We start from the raw sequence: 23,506 nt of genomic DNA, 5'->3' as shown, positions 1-23,506 counted from the left end.
CACAGAATATAGTTTACAATGGGGAATATTCACAAAGGGGCACAGCATAAGGAAATAATGGAGGAAGGAAATAATATATGATATTTCATCATCCAAATAGTATATGATATTTCATCATCCAAAACATGATAATGCAAAATGTGATCAACAGGTAACTCTAGCCCGCCAATGGCCGGCCGTCACTGACAGAAAAACTGGCCCCGGAAAAACAACAATCTTTCTTCAATCAGATGAATGGATTTTGCGCATGACTGACTGCACACAACTCAACGTAGGTGGCGGCTCACGCGCGCACTGATGGGTTTTATGCTGGTGTCAAAGGTCAACTAACTTTTTTAGTTGACACGTTGTAAAGAAAAACAGATGAAGCTTGGTTGGGTTTTGTTGACAGTTTTATTCAGATCAGAACCAAATGCTGAACTAGGATTTGTGTAGTTTGGACTTTGTGTCATTCTGTTCGTGTGGTTGTTGTTTTCGTCTGGGTCATCAATTCAACTCTTGTCATTATGTGTGGTAAGTAAAACGACAATTTCTGTCAAAAAAGGGAATGATTTTGTTGGTTTGGTTCCCCTTTCATTCAGTTTCACTTCTGCAAAATATATTTTTTAGTAGCCCCACTTGTGTGTATATTTTCAATTAATGACCAACCCCATAACAAATGATGTAAAGTGTTCTAAGTATCATGCAATCCATGTTTTCCTTTGTCCTTTTGGTCATGGTCGTTGTTAGCCCCACTTGTGTGGCCAAGGATTCAGCTATCCTTGTAAAGTTGTATTGTAGCACAGCGGTAGGACGTCAGTCGGTGCGCCACTGCACTGACGTCCTGGGTATAAAGGTTCTTTACAATTACAATGCGAACACAAGTTTGATTACAATTTCTTAATTTTTTACCTGATTTGAGAAGCTGAAATTCCGTTCATATATTCATGGTGTCCCTAACTATATTCTCAACGAGTTCACAGCCAACAAATATATCCATGGAAGAAATTATATCCAAAAGTATGTCAAAGTTCGGGTAATCTTCCGGTCGTCGCCACCAATTTATCCGCCGTTAATTAACTCCAAAACCACTGAATTTTTTTCTTACCTTAGAAGAAGGGTTAACGCATATATACATCCAGAAAAAAAAGAGAGAAAAAAAACGTAACAGGTTGTAAACAAAGGTCAAAATTGGGCCGTTTTCGACTCCCAGTGACATCGAACTCCGCCATGTTTATGTTGTTTGTGTGTGTGAGTGTTGTTGTTCAACGCTCCAATCAGTCGGTCAGCGTCCATGCGCAATGGAAAAAATCGCTAGGACTGATTCATTTCCGAAATGGGTACACTGAAATTATTTTGGGAAGGGAGGAGGGGAGGGAGGGAGGACGGAGGGAAATTCGAACAAACCACAAAATAACCACGTGCGTTTATGAAGGTAATGTTATGTTATAAGAATAGGCTGTTATGGTTTCAATACAATGACCGTCAAGTTTTTTTTCTTGAAAAAAAAAATAAAAAATCCAAGCGTGCAGCAAAAAATCGTCTGCCGCGCGCCGTCTTGCTTTATCACAGTGCTTCTTGTACATGTGCGGACAACAGAGGGCGCTTTCCTGCGTGCGTATATTTTTTTTCTTGGGACGGTTAGCATGCGCTAATTTATGGTAAAAGGTGGCCTCATTTGTCACAGGAAAAAAATACGCTTCCGGCTCATGGAGTCTTGGCACAAGACGTCAATGCTCGGTATTGCATAGTTCTGCGCTTTGTGTAAATTGCTCACCGACTATTATCCATCTGCTTAGTGTTTGGTTAACGCAGGTTGAGAGCGATTTGGCTGCAAATAGTAGGCCGCCAGGGATCAGTGCAAGAAAGTGTTTACACGGAAGTTAGTGCACGACGTGGGATCGGAACACGCTAATTTCAATTTTCTTTTCACAAAATATTAACACCAAAGGAGAAAATTCAACAATTTTAAATAATGCGAACTTTGAGTTCCAACTACAAGGAACATGTGAGTAAAAGTTCGAACTCCCGACTTAGGTAGTAATATTTTTAACAGATTTTTGACAAATTTTCGCAATGGTACGGGACCTTTATACCCTGGACTCCGTCGCGTTGCTTGCAACGGAGGAGTCCAACCTTGGCTACTATCCTTGGCCACACAAGTGGGGCTAGGTCGTTGTGAATGTGAGTTTCGACCCCAGTGCATTTGTCTATTTATTGCATTTGGATCGGAAAAAGGAACCACTTTTCATTCACTCATTTTAATTGTATTTAAACCAACAAAATGAATATTTCATATAATCAGGATGCTTTTTTCGATGAGACCCAGTGACTGGGGCGCTAGATTCTTTTTAAAAAATAATTTTGACATAATCGGTCATCTTCCTTTTTTTTAAAATTTGGACATTATATAAGGGTTATGGGTCATTCTAGATGACCGATAATATCAAAATAAAAAAAAAAAGGAATCTAGCGCCCCAGTCACTGGGTCTAATTTTCGATACTGTTTACGTTTATGTTGGTTTACGCAGCAGGATCCATAAAATTAGACGTAATAAATATAATTAAAAGTGGTGGCAAGATACAAACATGTTTCCGTAAACTGTTTCTTGCTGTACAAGTCAGCAGATATGAGACATTGTTGTGAACTTTTTTTGGGAGGATCCGAAAGGCGAAGACCATGGTTAGGGAGGATCGATTTGGGAAAATTGGGCCATTCGACTTCCCTAAAAAGTATTAGGAAATACTTTTTAGGGAAGTCGAATGGCCCAATTTTCCCAAATCGATCCTCCCTAACCATGGTCTTCGCTTAAGGAAATACTTTTTAGGGAAGTCGAATGGCCCAATTTTCCCAAATCGATCCTCCCTAACCATGGTCTTCGCTTAAGGAAATACGTTTTAGGGAAGTCGAATGGCCCAATTTTCCTAAATCGATCCTCCCTAACCATGGTCTTCGCCTTTCGGATGCTCCTTTCTATTGACTTTGGGCATAATCATCATCGTGCTAGTTTCTATGGATCAGCAAACCAGTTCTTAAACTTCTTTTTTTTATTTTACAGGAATTTTTGCTTACATCAACCACTTGGTTCCTAAGCAACGGAAGGTCATTTTAGAAACGTTGATAAATGGCCTGAAACGACTAGAGTACAGAGGGTACGACTCGGCAGGTAAATATGTCACCCCCTCCCCGCTCCCACACACACTTTCTAGGTTGGCATTACTCCATCCTTCGGTCCCAGCTTTCTTTTTTATTTAGCCCACCAATGATGTGAAACCTATTCGCAAATACCCATTGTGCAAACGCTAACTGTTGAATGAGGTGCATGCTGGTCTAGCTTAGAATCAAACTTGAGCGCTAGCTAGACCAGCATGCACCTCATTCAACATCTACAGCGCACATACCAAGTGTTTGCGATAAGGTCTATTATTAGGGGCTAGACAGCTCAGTTGGCTGAGTGCTGGCACATTAATCTGGATGCGTTGGCTGGGCTCCGGGGAATAGGTGTTTACTCCCACTCTTGAGAAGACAAAAAACCTACAAACAAATAGTTTATGTATGCACTCCTCACCTGTTAGTGTTAGGCGCATCCAGATGTTGTTCTCAAACACTTGTTAGAGTTTTCTGTATTGATTATTCATCAGCAGTTGGTGCTGTGTGTAATCTGTTGAACATTGACTGCCAAGTACGCAGTTTGGTAGCATTTTTATCTCGCCCAACCTGATGGATCAAAATGTTGATTATTTTCAAAACTAAAATAATTGGCCTTTTAGTCTGATAGATAAACAAGGAAGGTAGTGGTAGCACAACAAAATAACTAATTACACCAAAAAACTGCTTTAAAATAGAGACCCATTTTTACAGTGGCTTAGCATAGTAATAAATACTTATTATAAAAAATTAGGATTCTTCAAGGATTCAACATGTAAAACTTTGTGCAAATGCATACAAATCTGTGAACCGTTACAGGCCTACATATAGATCAATAAGTTTCTTAATTTTACAATTGCAATTTCAAATGCAAATTTGATTTTGGCCGATGTGCATTTCGTAACAGTTAACCTAATTGAATCAAATCGGAAATAAAGCAGGGTATGTACACGTCACTTCCATCATTAATATTCCCTTCCATATCTGTAAATGTATATTTGCTTGTGGAAGCGAACATCTGTTAGGCGCTGCATGCATACGTGTCTGTGTCTAGTGCACGCACCTGTAGGAGTTTTCTCCTGAGCCAATATTTACATTTAATTAGACTTTCAAAAATTTGAAGAAGCAAGGAATAAATTAACAGATTAACATAAATTTGATTGATTGAAAAGACGACAGAAAAACAACAGGTGTAGAAGTGTACAGGTAGTGAGTGTTAGTCAGACCAAGGTACGAAAAAAAGAAGAAGAAGCTTGTTTGCCAAACTCAACAATAGGTCAAAACATCACAGACATAAACTTATCTCGACACAAGTTATCAAAAATTGAACAGGCTAAAGAATGGACCTTGAACATGACTAGAATGATTGGGCCAAAGCCAAAATACAAAATCTATTGATTGTGCGACGTGCAGAATATCATGTAGTTAGTATGAACTTGGTACGTGGTTCGTCCCCGTCCATCTTCGACCAGCCACCAACCCAGTCAGTTACCACTCAGTGAAGACTTGGGCATAAATTCATACAAAAACCAAAACTACCCAGAATCAACACCCCCCACTTCATCCCACATTCCCAATTCGAGCGTGTCATGGCCGAGAGGTCTAGTTCACTGGACCCAAGCTCTGGTGTTGTCAGCAGCAGAGTTTGGGTTCGAATCCCGGCATGACTCTTGTGGCCCTTAGCAAGGCACTGAACCATAATTGCTTTGTAAAACAGTTGGGAAGCTGCTCTACCAGCCAGGCTCCTAGTGGATGATACCCATTGCTACATCCTTGCATACTGTGAAGGGGGTAGCCCTGTTTCAGCCCCAGGTAGGTGGCATTGTGCCCCTGGTCCTGGTGGCAGTTGATTTGGGTCGATAGCCCAAATCAGTTATGTGTAGCCCTCACCTTGAAGTACCCGTGTGGCCTTGTGATGTTACGCGAACTCTCATGAAAAATATAAAAAAAATAAAAAAATTGAGCAAGAAAACCTTGGATTAAGTTTTGTCATCTTGTAATTGTTTACAATTTATACTTGCAGGTCTTGCCATTGAAGGGAGCAGCTCATACCCTCTTGAGACCGGCAAGGAGCAAATGACTCGAATCATTAAGAAGCAAGGAAAAGTCAAGGCGTTGGAAGAGGAAATACAAGGTAGGTAGCAATCTTTGATTTCTTGATACCATTTTTAACCTGATCCCCTGTATCAGCTTTTAGCCAGGATTTGGCAAATTGTGTTCAAATTTGCTTGAAACTAAAAAACTGTGTGTCCAAATTGTTCACTTATGTTTAATACATTTACAGAGATGAGTTTTGACAAAGGTGATATTTTCTTCTTGAAATAAGTAAAGCAATTACCAAAGGGAGAAAGAAATAGTCTACTTTGTGCTCAAACCTGTAGTTTGTGCATGTCTGGTGATGCACAGAGTCCGTGATTTTCCATGCGACGATAACATCCAGGCGGTTCAGGGTCTAGATGAAGGGGTCCAGGCTAGCAATAAATTTTCAAGAATGATCATCTTCTACAAATCACATCTCTGTATTACGATGTTTCTTACTCTTCTTGGTTTGATTCTTCTCAGTACAAGAAGATCTTGATTTTGACCTTGTGTTTGACATTCATTGTGGTATTGCCCACACACGCTGGGCTACTCATGGTGTCCCCAACGCCATCAACAGTCATCCTCATCGCTCAGGGGAACAAAACGGTAAGCTTTAAGATTTGTAAGCCAATTAAGATGGAACTATAAATAACTAGTAAACTTGCTGGTACAACCATGTGTAAATCTCTGATGAGTGAGTGTTGGCTCTGAAAATGGGCTGGTTTGGTCTCAACGTTTCGAACAGTATACTCTGCTCATCTTTAGGAGAAACGTTGAGACCAAACCAGCTCTTTTCAGAGCCAACACTCTCGCGTCAGAGATTTACACATAGTTGTACCCGCAAGTTTACTATCTATTTATAGTTCTATGTTATTTCTCCACACCATGCAAAGCTTCAAACAATACTTACTGTAAGACAATTGATTTCAATTCCTTGATGTGTGATGATGTAATCTTCTTGTGTCATATGTCATATCATCTACTGATTTAGCTTTTTACTAGAGTAGGATGCCGTAGAGTGGTTAAGATGTTTTACTATAATTGCTTCTCTCCACCCAGGAGTATAAATGGGTACCTGCGAGGGTAAAGGTTGATACTGTGTTTGAAAAAGCCTTTGCAGTGCCACGGCAGCTGAGAACGGTTAAGGAATGTTATTGGCCCAATGACATACATGTAGGGCACTAGTGTACAGCGCATTGATATGGTTATTGTAAAAAGCACTATTTAACAACAATTTGTTATTGAGTCTTGTATAAAAAGTTATTACGGAGTCCAGATTTTTAAAAATTTTGTTTGTGTGTGAATCATTGATCATCGTCAACTGTATGTTTCCTATCAATGCAGAATTTGTTGTGATCCACAATGGTATCATCACCAACTACAAGGACATAAAGACATTCCTTCAGACTAAAGGATTCCGCTTCGAGTCGGACACCGATACTGAAGTCATTGCTAAGCTCATCAAGTACATCTACGACAGCCAAGGAAATAAAGATATCTCCTTCAGAGAGCTCGTTGAGAGTGTCATCCTTCAACTGGTATGGTCTTAAACTCTCTTTTTTTATTTATTTTAAAACAAATCTTTTATTTGGAAGTGTCATGGCCGGGCGGTTGGTGTATCTGATCAACAGAGTGTGGGTTCGAATCCCCAGCCGTGACACTTGTGTCTTTAAGCAAGACACTAAACCATTGCTTCGTCCTTCGCATGGGGTGTAAAACCATTGGTCATGTGTGTTGTGTAACGCACGTAAAAGAACCAAGTGCATCGAAAAGAGAAGGTATTCACCCCGGTGTTTCTGGCTGGATTGGCAGCATATTGTGCCACAGCACCTTGTAATACATTACAAGTTGCTATGTAAAAAGGTCCTTAGATCTAATCTGTACTTGGCGTGAAAAAGTGCATACACATTACTGTTATTTTATATTCTTTCATATGTCTCATTTAAAATTGTTGTGAATAATGTTTTTTAAATTATTCTGATAGGAAGGGGCTTTTGCATTGGCTTTTATGAGCACCAAGTATCCAGGGCAATGTGTGGCTTCACGTAGAGGGAGCCCTCTGTTGATCGGTATCAAGACTAAGCAGAAGTTGAATAGCGACTATGTTCCTATTCTCTACAAGGATGCCATCACTGACAGTAGACGTAAGTTTGCTAAGTTGAATTTAAAACAAAATTCATTTTTTTTCTTCTCACTCAACCAACCCTTGAGTCGGTTGGGTTGACATAGCAGAATATTTCCTGGCCTTCCGCTTAGTGTACTGCGGGTCCATTGTAAAATTGGAGCCCTGTGTACACTACTGGAGTCAGACTTGTGCAGTGTTATATTTGGGTGGGCGGGGTGTGGAGGGTGTGTGTGGGGGGTCTTTAAATGATACTTGTTTACTTGGACAGGAGTGTTTTGTTAGCATTTGTTGTACTGTTAACTCGTAGCCAGTGATCTTGAAGGTTGAAACTAGTCAATTTGTTTTGTCAAATAACTAATCCATGCTTCTGTCTTTAACCCCAGCCAATGCCAGCACAATGCCTCGTTCTCTGAGCATGAGTAATTTTGAGATTGTTGGAGAATCCAAAGAGGCAGAGTACTTCTTTGCCAGCGATGCCAGCGCCGTTATCGAACACACAAACCGTGTCATCTACTTGGAGGACAACGACGTAGCAGCGGTTCAAGATGGATGTAAGTAGTTAATAAAGATCTTTCAACCACGGCTCAATTTCATAGAGCTGCTCAGCACAAACATTTGCTTAGCATGAAATTTCTGTCTCGATAAAAACAGGATTACTGACCTTATTCCAAATGATTTTCAGGATAAGCAAACAACAGCTGAATACCAGTAAAAAGCAATATGCAACAAATGGAAATTTGGTTGGTAATCCTGTTTTTATCAAATAAGAAATTTCATGCTAAGCAAATTTTTGTGCTTAGCAGTGGGCCAACATCTCACCAATCCTTAAACAACTACATCCTTGTTTCTCGAGAATTATGTGTAAAGCCCTTTTCAAACTACTCTATTTTCTGTGGTTAATGATGGTCAACACTATGACTGCTTACCCTAGGTCTGCCCCGGCAAATGGGCATACCCGGGAGAAAAGCCGCCCCTGCTCTGGAGTAAAGGGGGAAACCCTAGGTTATTCTTGAAAGGTGCAACCGGAACCCCTGTTTATAAACACAACTTTTCTTGTTCTTTTTCTCCAAAGGTCTTTCCATCCATCGTCTGAAGAAGGAAGAGGGAGACATGATGTCTCGTGAGGTAAAGACGCTCAAGATGGAGTTACAACAGATCATGAAAGGTAAGATGGGAGTAGGATCAACGAGATTGTTAAAAGGTTTGGGTACTTCTGGTATGACGCAAAACACAAACGTAAACAGATTTACTTTAAACTTACATGGTTTGAAGATAATTATAGTAAAAAAACTTCCCTTAAAATATTACTCACTGAGGTGCTTTAGTTTTTGAGAAATGGGTTGGACAACTTCACAAAAATAATAGCCGTCTCAGTGAGACGAAAGTAATTATTTTAGCAGGTTCAACGGATTTACGCGACTCTCATGATGAAAATCTTGCTCTGTGATTTTCTCTTAATTTCTCAAAAACGTGATGACTAGGTAAATGATATGACACACATCTTCATTCACAGTGAGTAGGGATTCATGTCTGGGCCAAAAACTTGATCTACAAACGGTATCAAACCCTTTAAGTACACAAAATGTCAAGACTAATGTCAAGACTAATGTCAAGACTAGGACTCAAACCCCGATACCAGTGCTTTCTAAATCTTCATCCTTATCATGGTTTAAATTCTTGATTTCTCTTTTAGGTAACTACAACTACTTCATGCAGAAGGAGATCTTCGAACAACCTGAGAGTGTGATTAACACCATGAGAGGGCGTCTTAACTTTGAGGATCACACAGGTAAATAACTTCAATGTCAAGTTTGATGAGATGCACTTAAACCCTTGTCAAAAAATGTCAAAAAGTATGTTCAAAATCACTGGTCAACATTGACTTTAAACAGATGAGTTTGAGAGCAGTTTTAAATGATGACGTTGTATCAGCAGTTCTGATGTGGTATGGAAAACTATTCCACACTTTTCCTGCAGTAATTAGGAATGAACTATGTGTTCTTTGTCATGTGTTCTACAAGGAGACGTTGATCGGCTGATTTAGGCTGGTTACTTCTTGAAGGAGTGTATTGAGTAACAAGATCAGAGATGTGAGACGTCGCCATTTTGTGCAATGGTTTAACGTTAAGCAGTGTTGTAATGCTTCACCAATTTGTGTACATTCTTTGCAGTGATACTCGGTGGTCTGAAGAAGTATTTGTCAGAGATGAATCGTTGCAGGAGGTTGCTGTTTATTGCTTGTGGTACGAGTTACCACTCGGCCATGGCTGTGAGTATTGCTAGTAGTTGTCTCCATTATGCTAATCACACATTGAAAGTAGACCCAAGTTTGCCTTTGACAAACTGGGTCAGTGCTCACCGGTTTGGGAGTGGGAATTCCTGAGTATAGATAGATTGTAATAGACGTCATCGGCCGCGATATTTGATGAATTGTGCACTCGTGAAGAGCTACCATTGGCTGAGAGTCACGCGCAGCACGTACACGCCTGCACTTTTCCCTTGTTAGTACATCAAAGATGGCAGTCGATGACGCGTATTACAACCCATCTATAAGTGCTTTATACACATCAGTGTGTAGAGTAAAAACAAATTATATTCTTTATCCCTAAACCAAAAATAGCATCTTTTAATCTGATTGTTTTTCTGATCAGACGAGACAATTGATGGAGGAGTTAACCCAGCTACCAGTCATGATTGAGCTGTCTAGCGATTTCTTAGATCGGCGTACCCCAATCTTCAGAGATGACGTCTGCTTCTTCATCAGTCAGTCAGGTAAAGAATTACATGAGACGAGATTTCTTGTGTTTTTTCCTGGTAACAGAGTGTGTCAAACTTAGTCCAGGGGTCGATCTCACAAAGAGTTAGGACTAGTCCTAGGAGATATAAAAAACGTATGGCTAGTCATAATTTTAAGACAAGTAACTTGTCCTTTCTCGAGATAAGACTAGTCTTAACTCTTTGTGAAATCAACCCATGGACAACCAGCGGATAAAGAACTGTCCATGACATGGTTTTTTTTGCCGTTATTTCACCTTATTTGAAGTTAGGTGTTTGAAAAACCATGGGAACTTCACAATGTCTAGGGTCACATTTATTTAAAAACTGCAGAGACTTAATACTAGTAAACAAGAAGGGGATCTGTACTCGGCTCACTATAATCAACTCTTCTACGCTTTAGAGATTTCTTAACACGCAAAGTTTGTGTCCTTTAATTTTAGGTGAGACGGCCGACACGCTGAATGCGTTGCGCTACTGTAAGGAACGTGGCGCCCTCCTAGTTGGAATAACAAACACAGTTGGAAGTACAATCTCCAGAGAGACGCATTGTGGAGTGCACATCAATGCTGGTCCTGAGATCGGAGTGGCAAGCACAAAGGTGAGATGGGTGGACAGAGCATTCCTGCTGAAAATCTTAGTCAAAAATACTTTAATTGTTAATGGTCCGGCTTTCAGACTCTACCAGCTTTTCTCAAAGATTTTAGTATTGTTGCCACCATGTGCTCTTCCAATAACCCAACCCAATGTTGTACCATGGAATTAATTTACCAACTAAAGTTAAAGCGCTCAGCATTTTGCCATGAAAGGTATGTTGAGGTTTGTTTTTAAGGAATGCGACCTATTCCTATTATAGCACCATGTAATGGTCTACATGGTGCTGTGAAAACTGGAAATAATTAACTCTTTCCAACTACAATGATGCACTTTCCTATTCACCTCCTTTAAAATGTCTGATTCCTGATTATGTTCTCTTCTTAAAGGCGTACACTAGTCAGTTCATCTCATTGGTGATGTTTGCGTTGATGATGAACCAGGACAAACTCTCAACCACCGAGAGAAGAAAACAGATCATCAACGACCTCAGAAGACTTCCTGGTAAGTAGAAATAATAAGAAGAATACTGGGTTCTTAAAGGCAGTGGACACTATTGGTAATTACTCAAAATAATTATGGCTATGAAACCTTACTTGGTAACAGTAATGGAGAGCTGTTGATAGTATAAAACATTGTGAGAAACAGCTCTCCATCTGAAGTAACTTAGTTTTCAAGAAAGAAGTAATTTTCCACATGTTTGATGTCGAGACCTCAACTGCGCCGCACATCTGAAACTCTCTACCACTAATTCTTAGATCTCGACTTAGTACCAAAAAATTTAAGGTTCTTCTTTAAACTTATCTTATGTCAAAAACAAATAAATTCGTTTCAGATCTTATTAAGGAGATTTTGCAGCAGGATGATCAAATCAAGAAACTCGCTGAGGAACTAGTCGAAGAGAAGAGTATCTTATTGATGGGTAGAGGATTCAACTTTGCCACATGCCTTGAAGGAGCGCTGGTAAGAAAGCAACAGACCCTCAACGGGGGTCAAACAGGCCTGATAGTCCTAACTTAGGAATAACAAACACAGTTGGAAGTACAATCTCCAGAGAGATGCAAAGATAGTCCTAACTTAGGAATAGTCCGAGGAGTTATTAGAAACTTAAGGCCAGTCCTAAGTTAGGACAAGTAACTCGTGCTTACTCGAGATAAGACTAGTCTTAACTCTTTCTGATCTTTCTGAAATCCATCCCAGGGCCAGTAAACTTATGACCAGACAAGTTTGGTGGTCTTGTGTTTTACAGTTGAACAATCTGTGTACTATTTGGAACAGGAAACAATTTATATTCAAATATTGACTTTGAGTCAGAACAATACCTTTCCATTCTGTTGAGTAATGAAGTATTGACCCCTTGCACGCGCGTCACATGCCGCGACTGATGCCACGCTCACCATGTTGGTGGTCAATAGGTTCATGTGTAAACGCCGCGTCGCCTAAATGTGCACTTCTCTGAATAACACACGTTGACATTGACCACCAAAATGGCGCACCCAAGATTATTTTGATGATGACGTCAGGTGAATTGGGTCAATACTTGATACCTACAAAGATAGATCTTCTCTGCATTTTGTCAGAACCGAAGAAGAGAGATTTGGGAACATGTGGACATAAGCACTATGCAAATAAAGTCTTTGATGTGATCTGTTTGTTTCCATTAACAAAAAATCTTCTTTTTTACAGAAAATCAAGGAGTTGTGTTATTTACACTCTGAAGGGATCTTGGCTGGGGAGCTCAAACATGGTCCCTTGGCCCTCGTGGATGAAGATATGCCAGTTATTCTCATCGCAATGAAGGACGGAACCTACACGGTAAGGATGGTATTGGAATTGCAGAGTTAGGCTGTTGCCAGCTTGGTATTTATATCCCCTTGTGAGAGTTTGCTGCGTTCCTTCGAAGGGAAGATCATCATAAAAAACTTAAAACAACTTAAACTTTTCATGCCGACACATTAAGAATATAACTTATAAATGCTGAGGCAGACGAACCTTTTTAGAAAACCAATTACATCAAATGGTAACAGCGCCCTCTTTTGACAGATTGTTCAATGTCCAGACAAAATTGGTTTCCAGACAAAATTGATATTTGGTTGATACTGCTTGTTATGTGATGTCTGCAAATGTTTTCATTTATTTGTTTTCGAACACCTAGAGGTTGTGTCACAAACTCTGAATTAGTTTCTTGCTACCATTTGTTTTTTTTACAGAAATGCCAGAATGCGCTTCATGAAGTTCTAGCCAGGAAGGTGAGCTAAATTTTAATCTGAAATCAAGTTTTAAATTTTGTTATACAGTTTTAAAATTTGTTTTGATTTCACAAAAACTGGTCCACCTTATAAATTGTTTATACCCTCACCCTGATTAAGCACTGTTTACTCAGTACTTTACTGAATAAGCCTATTACCGAGATCTGTGGAATAGAATCCACAGGCAAATCACTCGGGTGGGATTCTAACCCACAACCTTTGCATTGCTGGGCGGATGTCGTACCACTGGTCAACCGAGCTAGCCTGATGCCTAAAGGCAGTTTGAATCCTTAGCAGCAGGTGCTGTCTTACTATTTTGCTAAAAAGTTGTTTAATATTTTTGTGGTATGGTGAACTGAAAACGAGAGGATTGGCCAGAACACAATGGCTTACTTTCTTTGTTACTTTCTTGACAGTGTCGTCCGATCGTGATTTGCGACAAGAAGGATTTGGAGATGCAAGGACATGCTTCTCGTTCCATTGGAATTCCTGGATGCGTTGACTGTCTTCAAGGAATCCTAAGTGTCATTCCACTGCAGCTTCTTGCATTCCATGTTGCTGTACTCCGAGGATTTGATGTAAGTTATAGGAAAACTTTTGATAAACCAACTGGGACTTTGGTAGGATTTGAAACTTTGCATGGTGGGGTGGGAGTGTAATAAGGTGAGGTTTCGAGTAGTGGTGGTTCTGAAAAGAACCGGTGGTTGACAACTCAATGTTTCAATCAGGATGCTCTGATCATCTTCAAGAGAATGCTGGGCTCTGTTGCTGGATCCTGCTTAGGCCCCTAGGTACTACCTCGGAGCATAACTTGGAGTCGAGCTTGGCTCAAAAGTTCGCAAAGGTGGGAGCAGGTACAGTATAAGCTGTGCTTAGCTCGGTGAAGCATTAGGTTGGGGCTGGGTTTAAATCTAAGCTGAAACCCACGGGGCACATACTCCCCTCCCACTCCTAGTGCAAATTGAATGCAAACTTTGCATGCAGCAAACGTTGTCCATCTATATTTTATGCGCAGGATGTCAAACTGTCCTCCTTGAGGATATGTGTATCGTTTTGCACCGTTTCTTATTCAACAGTTTTATTTGTTTATTCTTTCCTTTTGCATTGTACAGGTTGATTGCCCTAGGAACTTGGCCAAGTCAGTGACTGTGGAGTAAGGATCCCAGTGCTCAGGTTGCCTTGGGGCGAAAGGACCAAGTGGGACAAAGTGCAGTTTTGTTCACCCGTTTCGTTGGCGTTTCTGACCAGGGAATCCAATATCATAGAACTGCTTCGACAAAAAAAAAGGAGCACAGCACAGTTTGCCTATTGAATAAGGTTACCAGCCAAAAAAAACCATTCCATATGTATCATTCGCTTCATTCAAAACCACAGGGAATGATATTTAATGGTCACATAGTAGGAGGGTTAAGTTTTCCGGTTATGGGGTGGATGTTTAAAACTTAAGGAGATTGGTTTCAAACCAATATAAAGGTTTACTGGAATCCAATGAAATAGATAAGATTATTTTTTTATTTTCTGTATCTCATGTGCATCCCCTACTTAATAATACACAGTTATTTGAACTTACCTATTATTAATAATTTAGGTATTCCGACAAAAGATTTGCAATGAAATGAACTTTTAGACCTCTCATTTAACCAGAATTCTTGATATTTTGATACAACACATGAATTATTTCAAAACATTTATATTTTATCTTTAAAGATGGGTTTTTATCACAGTGCTAGGTCAGTGTACTTAAATGTGTTCAAATTTGGATCAAGCCTTTGAATATTTCATTTGTAAATTTCATTGTTGAAAAGCGCAGTTCTGTTTTGTTCACTTTAAAATATGTTGACAACATTGGTAATTGTCATAGACCAGTATCTGCACTTTGTGTGACCAATCATATACTGATAATAACAAACAGGTAAAAGTTGAAATTTGATGTTCATCGCTTTAAGAAAGCTGTGAAATTGCCACCATTGTTTTCATCAAATTTCTAACTTGCTTGATTAAAACTAATTGTTACACTTATTAAAACTATAAAATTTGAGGCAAGACTATTTCACAAGAAGTTTTCCACAAAGACTTTCTTGATACATGTATAAGTCAAATGCATATTTTTGGTCATTTATTCTGTCAATCTTACCAATGTTGTACATACCCTTCAAAGTAATGTATGTGAGAAGCAAAAGGTTTACAAAAAAAATGCTTGTACGAGTGCAAGAGATGATATTAAATAGAAAGAATAATAATCTATATAGTGATTAAAATTATGTATTCATTAAACAAAACATTCCAGGTTGATAGAGGCCGAGTCCAGATGCTACGAGGTTAAGTGAGAGCGAAGCCTGGGTCATACTGCAAATGCCAGTGTGATACAATACAAACTTTGATGTCACAAATTCGCAATGAATAACTCATAGTACAGTAGTTGAACTGTGTTCACCTCCTGTGGAACATTCGCTGCGAGGGCAGCCATTTGACTTCAAAATTCTCTTCGCATTGGCAAGGAAGTATGAACCGGGCTTATTAGTGGCTGATGTTTTTTTTTGTTTTTTTTCTTCAAATCGGACAAAGTTGGTTTGAATTTGTTTAGTTGTCTTAAAAAGCTGTCTTGTAGACAGAATTATGATTGAGGTCTTTCATTTATATTAGTGCCTTAGAGCTGAGCCAATTTCATAGCGCTGCTTAACGTAAGCAATTGTTTGAGCTTCCTTTAGTTCCACAGGTTGGCAACAAATCATCGGTGGCCAGCTTGTGCGTTCACCATGGATTTGCCTTGCTTTGTCGCTAATTTTTATACAGCAAGCAACATAAGGACGACAGACCTTTTTGTGTGCTTAGCAGCTTGCTTAGCAGCACAGTAAGCACAAAATTGGCTGCTAGGCAGCTCTGTGAAATATGGCTTGATGAGCAGGGAAAATAATGCAAAGGGCCTTGATGTAGCTCCTAGGATGTATGGCTATATTTTAAGAACCATATATTATTATTATTTTCGTATTCATTTTGCAGCTCGTAGTTCTGAACTATTCAAAATTTATAAACAGTATACTACATGTAGATTTGTTGTTTAATTAATATCTTGTTTATTTAATTTGTAGTGTACATTTGTACAATCTAGGTTTACTACTAACAAGTTTTATTTCATGGGTAAAATATTATGTAACTGTATCAGTTAGATAAAATACACGTAGACCATGGGACCTGGGAGACACCCACTTCATGTTGTCAATTTTAACAACCCAGTTCCTGCTGTGTAAGCTATTAGTTTTACAACTCTTGATTTGATGTTTTGAAACAGAATATAAAATGCCATATGCCCAGTGTCGTGTGTTGCCTGCCCCGAAAGGCTATGGAATGGGTTTTATGTTGTAAGAACGGTCTCATCACGAGTGCCTATTGTTAGCACTCTAAATGCTTCATTATCAAGCTCAAAATCACAACTACAACCTTCGAAATAACCTTTCAAGTAGATGCTCGAAAAATCAGCGTCTTGTGTTTTGTTTGTTTGTAAGAAACACCTTGATTTGCCATATTCAGTCGGCGTATTGTCATGAGATAAAAGGACTTGAAGAGGTTCCAGTATTCACGGTAATTGCCGCTTGTGCCCACATTAAATCAAGTGAAACAGGCAATACTTCTTGAAGACAATACAGGTGTAATCAGTGATGTACCACAAAGTCACTGAAGCGCATATTTTTTTTAAAGCAGCTCTATTTAAGAAACATCGAGCAGAAATTTGCTGTTCTCAGAGATTACTGGGTCCTTTTTTATTTTTTTTTTAAAGCTGCTTCATCAGCTCAAAACATAGCTAAGCACAACAAAGTAATGCTGACCAGCCTAAGGTTACCAGCTAAAATACCATTTCACATGTATAATTTGTGACTGGTTTCCTGCTCGTTTTCGCTTAGCAGCAAACTATTAAGCAATATATTCTGCTTAAGCAGCTAGGTATTTTACATGTCTTAAGGTCTTATCAAAGCAACTCTAATATGGAGTATCTTTTTGGTTTTACTTAAGTTCAGTTAAGTTCAGTATGAGATAGTCTAGTTCATCAACATGGTAGGAGATAAAATTAGCATTGAAAAGGGACTCCGAAGTGTAAGTATATTTGGAGGTTTCAGCATTATTTAGGGTGGGGTATGATTTTGTTCTTGGTAAATGTATGAGAATTATTTCGGCAGTGTAGTTAAAGTTGTAAATAATTGTCAGCAAGCAACGGTTTATAAAGACGAAGTACACAATTGTTCAGTGTTAAACTATGAACAATGGATAGCTTAATTCTGGAAGCTCACTGGTCACAAAGTTTATGCTAGTACACTGCAAACCCTGGGGTGTTCAAATAACACCATGGGTGCTGTTACATATTATATATACCAACCCAATAATCGAAACGTAAACCATAGGGTGTTGAAATAACACCAACTTCTGTACAGTTAGATTGGTGTTATTTTTTAACACCTTATGATGTTAATTTCGATTCTCTGCAGTATCTGTATGTGACAACACCCTTGGTGTAAATTTTAACATCACAGTTTCTGCAGTGTACCAATTCCTCAGAGAAATAGTACCCGATTCTAAAGTTCATATCAATACCAATCTTGCATAAGTAAGTTTTATTGTATATATATATATACATTCATATAAATTAACACAATCGAACTGTTCTAAAAACTAAATGTATACTTTGCCTTTAAACAAAAAAACAAATTTGCATGTGATGTATATATGGAGTTAATCATTCAACGTCAAACATTATGCTGCAATGAGTAGTGTGAATTTTGTTGTTTCCTGTTGAGTTTAAATATTGGTGTTTTTACAGTGTAAAGTCTTTGTTAGTTATCGTGTAGAGTATGAATAAAATAACTAATAATTATCTTATGAGTTGTGTGCTGAATTATTTGAATAATATTGTTTTAATATGTCCTTAGTGTCCTTAGCGCCCCTGGAACTCCTTCCCCTGGAACTCCTTAGGAGTATGCAGCACCGGCCGCGCAAAAGGCCTAGGCCTACTTTTCATCTACCATGCTTTTCATACTTCAAAGGTTTCCATGTACTCCTGGGTGATGGGAAGCAATTAATGTTAAGTCTTCCTTAAAAGCAACTGTGAAACCGACCGTGGCTTTCTCAGGTTCAGGCTTTTGCCTCCGTCTGCCTGTTCCCTGCACTGAATACACATGTTTTCGAAATAGAAGGAGCCTTTGCTAAAATGGAACCCATAATTTCGAAAGAGGCCTTTATCTCAAAAGAATATTGATACTAAACTGCTCAACTGCTGGCAACTACACAATTGGCCACGCTCATATGACGGTTGTTGTTGACTTTGAACCATAAATAATAACTATTGTCCCTCACACACAAGTCTACACCACACCAAATCAGAAGAGTAGCTAATTTAAGTAAGAGTGAATCTGATTGGTTGAGAAATTAGGTAAGAGTGAAGCTGATTGGCTGAGAAATTTTAGAAATTTGTAAGCTACCCACTTTGGCCCTGTTCAATTTTGCCTTCATTATAAAACAAATATTTGTTTACAAAATTAAGTTGTTGTAAACTATTCCCTCTCACACACAAGTCTTCACAGCACCAAATCACGTAATGTCCTGCGAAACCAATTTCTGCACGTGTATGTAGCAGACGATAATTTATCTGCACGCGTTGCAGACGATAACTTTGCGGAACGGCCCTCTGCCGATGCATGCACAAAAGTTCAACCTACCACACATTAACAGAAGTTAGTTTTGATTGGGCAACAATTTTACAAAAACGACACCTTCAAATTTCTTAACCAATCAGCATCCTTCTTACTTAAAACACTGACCAATTTAAAGACCAGTAAATTGTTCGTGAACCGTGTTATTAATGTTGACCAACGTAGAAAAAATGAAGACTTCAAACTACATTTCCTACCCCAAAAGGTAAGTAACTTCTTCCAAATTTTGCTTTGCTTATTCAAGTTATACTTATAAGGACATCTTGGACTCATGATATAAGATTTTAGTGGGTACTAAATCACAAAAACTTGGCAAAGTTCTTCGTACACCTCCTCGTAGTGTAGTTTAGTTGGTCAGTACACACGGGTCGTGTGCAGTGACCTTGCCCATGGCGGTCAATTCAAATCAACATTTATTTCCAAATGTGTCTAAAAGGAGAAAAACTAACAAATTACAATTATTGGACAAGTTTCTGTATCCTGCCACCACCATTTCATACGTTATGAAATAAAATAGATTCCTATACATGTACCTCAAGTCAAAGTCAAATGAGATATTCCTTTTTGTAAAAAATAACTGAAGTGAAGTGAAAAAGTGGTGGCAGGATATGGAAGGTTTCCGTCAGAGAAGAAGGCTTGTTTTGAAATGCCCTCTGATTAATTCAAGAGGTCAAGCACTTATTTCTTGTCTACATATTGTGCTTTTTATAATTAAAATCTCTTTCTAGAAATGGAAAGGACCTAAACTGTCCTGTAAATGTTATTTAATTGTAAACATAAACAGTGTGATACCCAGACAAGGAAGATTTCATGGGGGTTGGGTAATTATAGTATTTGCATGATTTGTTAGCAGGGTTCTAGGGTTCCGCTATCGTCTCGTGGAGACGATAGCGGAATGAAGAAGTCTCTAGCCATGAAAACAATTGTAGGGGTATACACCTTATCGCAAATACTCGGTACGCACACAATAGACACGGAATGAGGTGCATGCTGGTCTAGCTAGCTATCAAATTTGGTCACTAGCCAGACCAGCATGCACCTCATTCGACAGCTTGCGCTTGCGCAATGGTATTTGCGAAAAGGTCTATAATAAGAGAATTTAACCTGGGAGTGCAACAAGATGCCATTACGTCATGGGGTTCCGAGTCCGTGAAGGGCCAGAGGAAATGTTTATATTAGAGAGATGCGGTCTAGTGCAATCTAGAGCATTTCAGCGAAAATTCATCTTGGAAGGCTTTAATTTACAATTATGGAATACATTTTTTGAAATCCCTCAGTTTTCATACCAATGAACCCTTTAAAGCGACTAGCACTGTGACCCGTAGACCTGAAGACATCTGAGTCAGAGAAGATGATGACAATTTTTTAGTTGTAGATGCGGAAGCGAGCAACCTGAATAGGGAAACAGGAACAACCAGGTAAGACTAAACTAAAACCCCACATACAAGGCTCTGTCTGTGGTGGGATTCGAACCAGGGTCTATTGAGAGATGAAAATTAGGGAAATGAACCACTTGAAGTGGAAGCCCATCTCCCTGGGGAGGAAGGGGTTGTGTTTATGACCCCTGTTCCCTCTTAGTCCTCCATTAACTAACTAAGCTTACCATCTTATAATAGTATGGCAGTGTTTATGTCATCTTAGCCGGTATTCCAGTCTACTCAGAGTACCGGTTTGGTCACAGATTTATCCTTCGTAAAGGTTTGGGTAGAATAACAAGCAATGGCAGCCATGTTGACATTTTTTATTCCTGGGTTCCATTTTCCATGCTTGTCATCAAACCACAATTTTCCCACTACCCCACTTGAGAGTGGGAAAAAAAGAAAATATGCTGTAAAAGCTGTGCCCCTGCATTATGGAGGACTCTATTTCCCTCTAATTGTTTATTTTATCAATTTTGATTTTCTGCTGCAAAGAAATCACCCTGGTAGGGAGAGAATGAATGCCTTGGTTAATGAACTGCTTTGCTGTGGGCAGCGATTAAGAATAAATTAAGTTAGGTTGGAGAGAATTGCTTAATGTATGTATTCAGTTATCCAAGACCTTTTGTGTCATTTCTAACAGAGCAAAATGATGTACACAGACCTGTTGGTAATTTGCCAGGTATAGGGGAGCGGGTATATCATCAGCCGCTGCTACCCGCCTAGTGGTGTACTTTACATCTAACTCGAGGAAACCTGGCATACGTTTTGTGTGTAATTAAACTAGAAATCACTAATTTCATAGTTCAAAAACATCTTGTATGAAAGAAAGTAATAATTCTGAGAAGAGCTTGTTGCTTTGCAAAACATAAGCAATGGAGACGTTTAGTAAACGTCAAAGACCAGTATTCTCACTTGATGGTGTATCCCAATTTTGCATAAAATAACAAATCTGTGAACATTGCAAAGTTGCAAGAAAATAATGAAAGTAATCACCCTTGTTGCACAAAGTTGTGTGCTTTCAGATGCTTAATAAAAGGCTTCAGGCCTGAAGTATTTTATTATTTTGAGTGAGAAATTACCTCTCTCTCCCAAAAACTAAATTACAGCAGAGGGAGCTGTTTCTCACAATGTTGTATATACTACCAACAGCTCTCTATTGCTCGAATACCAAATACATTTAAATGCTAACAATTATTTTGAGTAATTACCAATAGTGTACAGTACCTTCAATGTAAAAAATGTTTTACATGATGTAACTTGGAGGTATAACTCGCCGATGCGGTCACAAGCTAATCAGAAACTTTAATTGTTTGAAACGATTTCAAGTGGAATTAATGTACGCGTTTCATGTTATATTTTTTGTAGCAACACCTACTCGCAATATTAATTTGCCTTTATGTTTAAACAATTTGTATTGCTAACCAATGCCTTTGGCGGCATAGCGGAGTGATTGTTGTGTTTTCCCCATAAGTTTCCGCTCGCTTATTTACGGCCTTCATGTAGGATAACATACAAATACATTAATATATTTTTGTGCGTCTTGATAACTTCAGTGACAGAGGTAAAATTACACGCTTTGCTAAGCATCGGAAGAGAGCAAGTAGGGTGCGGCCAAGCATGTACCGTTTGCTTCCATCGCCAAGAAAGATCGCTTAAAAAATTGCGCACGAGGTAATTAGGCGGGAATAGTTCCCGCCAAAAAACTGAAAAAATTGGTTGCTTACCAGCATCAAGACAATATCGATGGTGAAGTCTACGGTATCGATTTGAGAGCGAACGCAATCGTGGTTGTTTGGGCACGCATGACTCTTCTTCGGTGTGTGACCGATGTAGTGAGAGAGGAAAAACCTCAATGAAATAAACGGAGTGTCGATTTGCCGGTGGATTGGTCACGGAGACCTCAGCAAGCGACTACTGATGCGTAGATACCATGTTTAGAGAAAACAACAGCTAGAAGGAAAAAACCTACACAAACAAACAAAATACATATTGGGTGACTGTTCCATCACCAGAATCATCATCCACAATCGTAGAGTGTATTCCACAATGGGTACGTTTTCTACCACATCGTTTTAAGAAGCTTTCTTCGTAGTGGGTGGATCCCTGTTTAAAGAAAGCAAAAGAAAGAAGAAGAAAAAAACCCTACATAAACAAGCGAATATTCAAAAGGTTCATCATCACAATCGTAGATGGTGCAAACTGCTTCAAGCAAAAGGACATATGGTATAAGAAACATAGAGTTAATGACCTGACGTTTCGACCATAGCAGAGTCTTTCTCGAAGGCTAACAATGTTTATGTTTTCCATATTTTCCATCACATGCTTTATATCGTTTTTTAAAAGCCCTTTCTTAATTTCCCCCATGGCCAAATTCATCAAGCATATTACTTAGCTGTTTTGTGAACACCAGTCTTGCAATTTCATGTAATAGAGCGCACAATGCCATTTTCATTTTGTAATTGCCATTTCTACTTGATAAACTTAAAGTCTGTATTTGGAAACTTGGGTAGGGGCACCAAGGCCAAGACCAGAGGGTAGCAGAGGCCACGGAAACTAGGGGCAACAGAGGCTCTGACATCTGTGTAATAACATGCTTGAAACGTGTGATGTCATGTTACATGGTGTTATACTATCATGTAGGCCTCTTGAGGTAGTCAGTGACTTCGCACAAAGTGTGAAATTAATGTTAACATGAATTACTTGACAATCGTAACGAACAAGTAATTGTCTGGGTTTTTTTTCTGTAAAAGAAAATCAAGTGAGCTGAAAAGATAGTTATTATGAACTGCAGGACATAGAGACCGGCAGAGAAATGTTTTCATTAGTTGATTGGCTAGATTGTTACAGGGAAACATTATTAGGCATGAGTGATAAGGCATTCAGACGTGGGTGAAAAATCATTCAATTCAGGCGTGATGAGACGACTTATACAAGTCTGAAATGAAAACGAAAGGTTAAGGCCGAACAATATCACCCCCAACCAGTTGGACCGGTTTGTTCCCTGAAACTGACGTTTAAACAAAGAGGTTTTACACAAAATTGGACAAGAGTGGGAATACTGTTTTCCCCCCTCTTAAATCAGTTTTGTTAATGACAGAAAAACAAGAGGGCTCGCGTCGCATCACAGTTGCACTTGATCCCCTCTCCCTCAACCCCACCCCAACACAAAACAGCTCGCCTCCGCCATCCCACCCGAACAAAACACACCTGTAAGCACCAAGATCACTTTGGCATGCAGAGAGATTTCTACACACCGTAGTCGAAGGTTTTGTCACGCAATATCCTATACAGGCCTATAGTAATAATTACCAAAGATCGTGTGTACGGTTACACCTCCGTTTCGAAAAGAAAAAAAACTGAGTACAATTGCTGACTAACGAGCCAAAGTTAAAAGTAATTATTGCTCCATTCTTTGCTGGCAAACTATACTTTCT

The 23,506-nt window shown here is 39.1% G+C and overlaps 2 protein-coding genes across 2 annotated transcripts in view; both read left to right on the top strand.

Moving 5' to 3' along the window:
- The first annotated feature begins 337 nt into the window (after positions 1 to 337).
- LOC117303701 (glutamine--fructose-6-phosphate aminotransferase [isomerizing] 1-like) lies at positions 338 to 16,884 on the top strand. Its single transcript, XM_033787971.1, has 18 exons — positions 338 to 513; positions 3,039 to 3,146; positions 5,151 to 5,261; positions 5,690 to 5,815; positions 6,554 to 6,747; positions 7,194 to 7,353; positions 7,718 to 7,885; positions 8,407 to 8,499; positions 9,028 to 9,123; positions 9,506 to 9,603; positions 9,986 to 10,106; positions 10,553 to 10,710; positions 11,093 to 11,207; positions 11,539 to 11,666; positions 12,390 to 12,518; positions 12,914 to 12,952; positions 13,369 to 13,530; positions 14,065 to 16,884. The coding sequence occupies exons 1-18, from the start codon at positions 507 to 509 to the stop codon at positions 14,107 to 14,109; spliced, it is 2,058 nt and encodes a 685-aa protein (XP_033643862.1). The 5' UTR covers positions 338 to 506; the 3' UTR covers positions 14,110 to 16,884.
- A 1,906-nt stretch (positions 16,885 to 18,790) lies between these two features.
- LOC117303600 (diencephalon/mesencephalon homeobox protein 1-like) overlaps positions 18,791 to 23,506 on the top strand; it is a 39,152-nt gene continuing 34,436 nt past the window's right edge. The window contains exons 1-2 of the mRNA XM_033787808.1: positions 18,791 to 18,856; positions 19,929 to 20,069. The gene's annotated coding sequence lies outside the window, so the exon portion shown is untranslated. The remainder of the gene's footprint in view (positions 18,857 to 19,928; positions 20,070 to 23,506) is intronic.

The sequence above is a fragment of the Asterias rubens genome, chromosome 20 (assembly GCF_902459465.1).
Source record: "Asterias rubens chromosome 20, eAstRub1.3, whole genome shotgun sequence".
Lineage (NCBI taxonomy): Eukaryota > Metazoa > Echinodermata > Asteroidea > Forcipulatida > Asteriidae > Asterias > Asterias rubens.
Note: the sequence above shows the minus strand (reverse complement) of the source record. Positions and strands in the feature narration are given on the sequence as shown.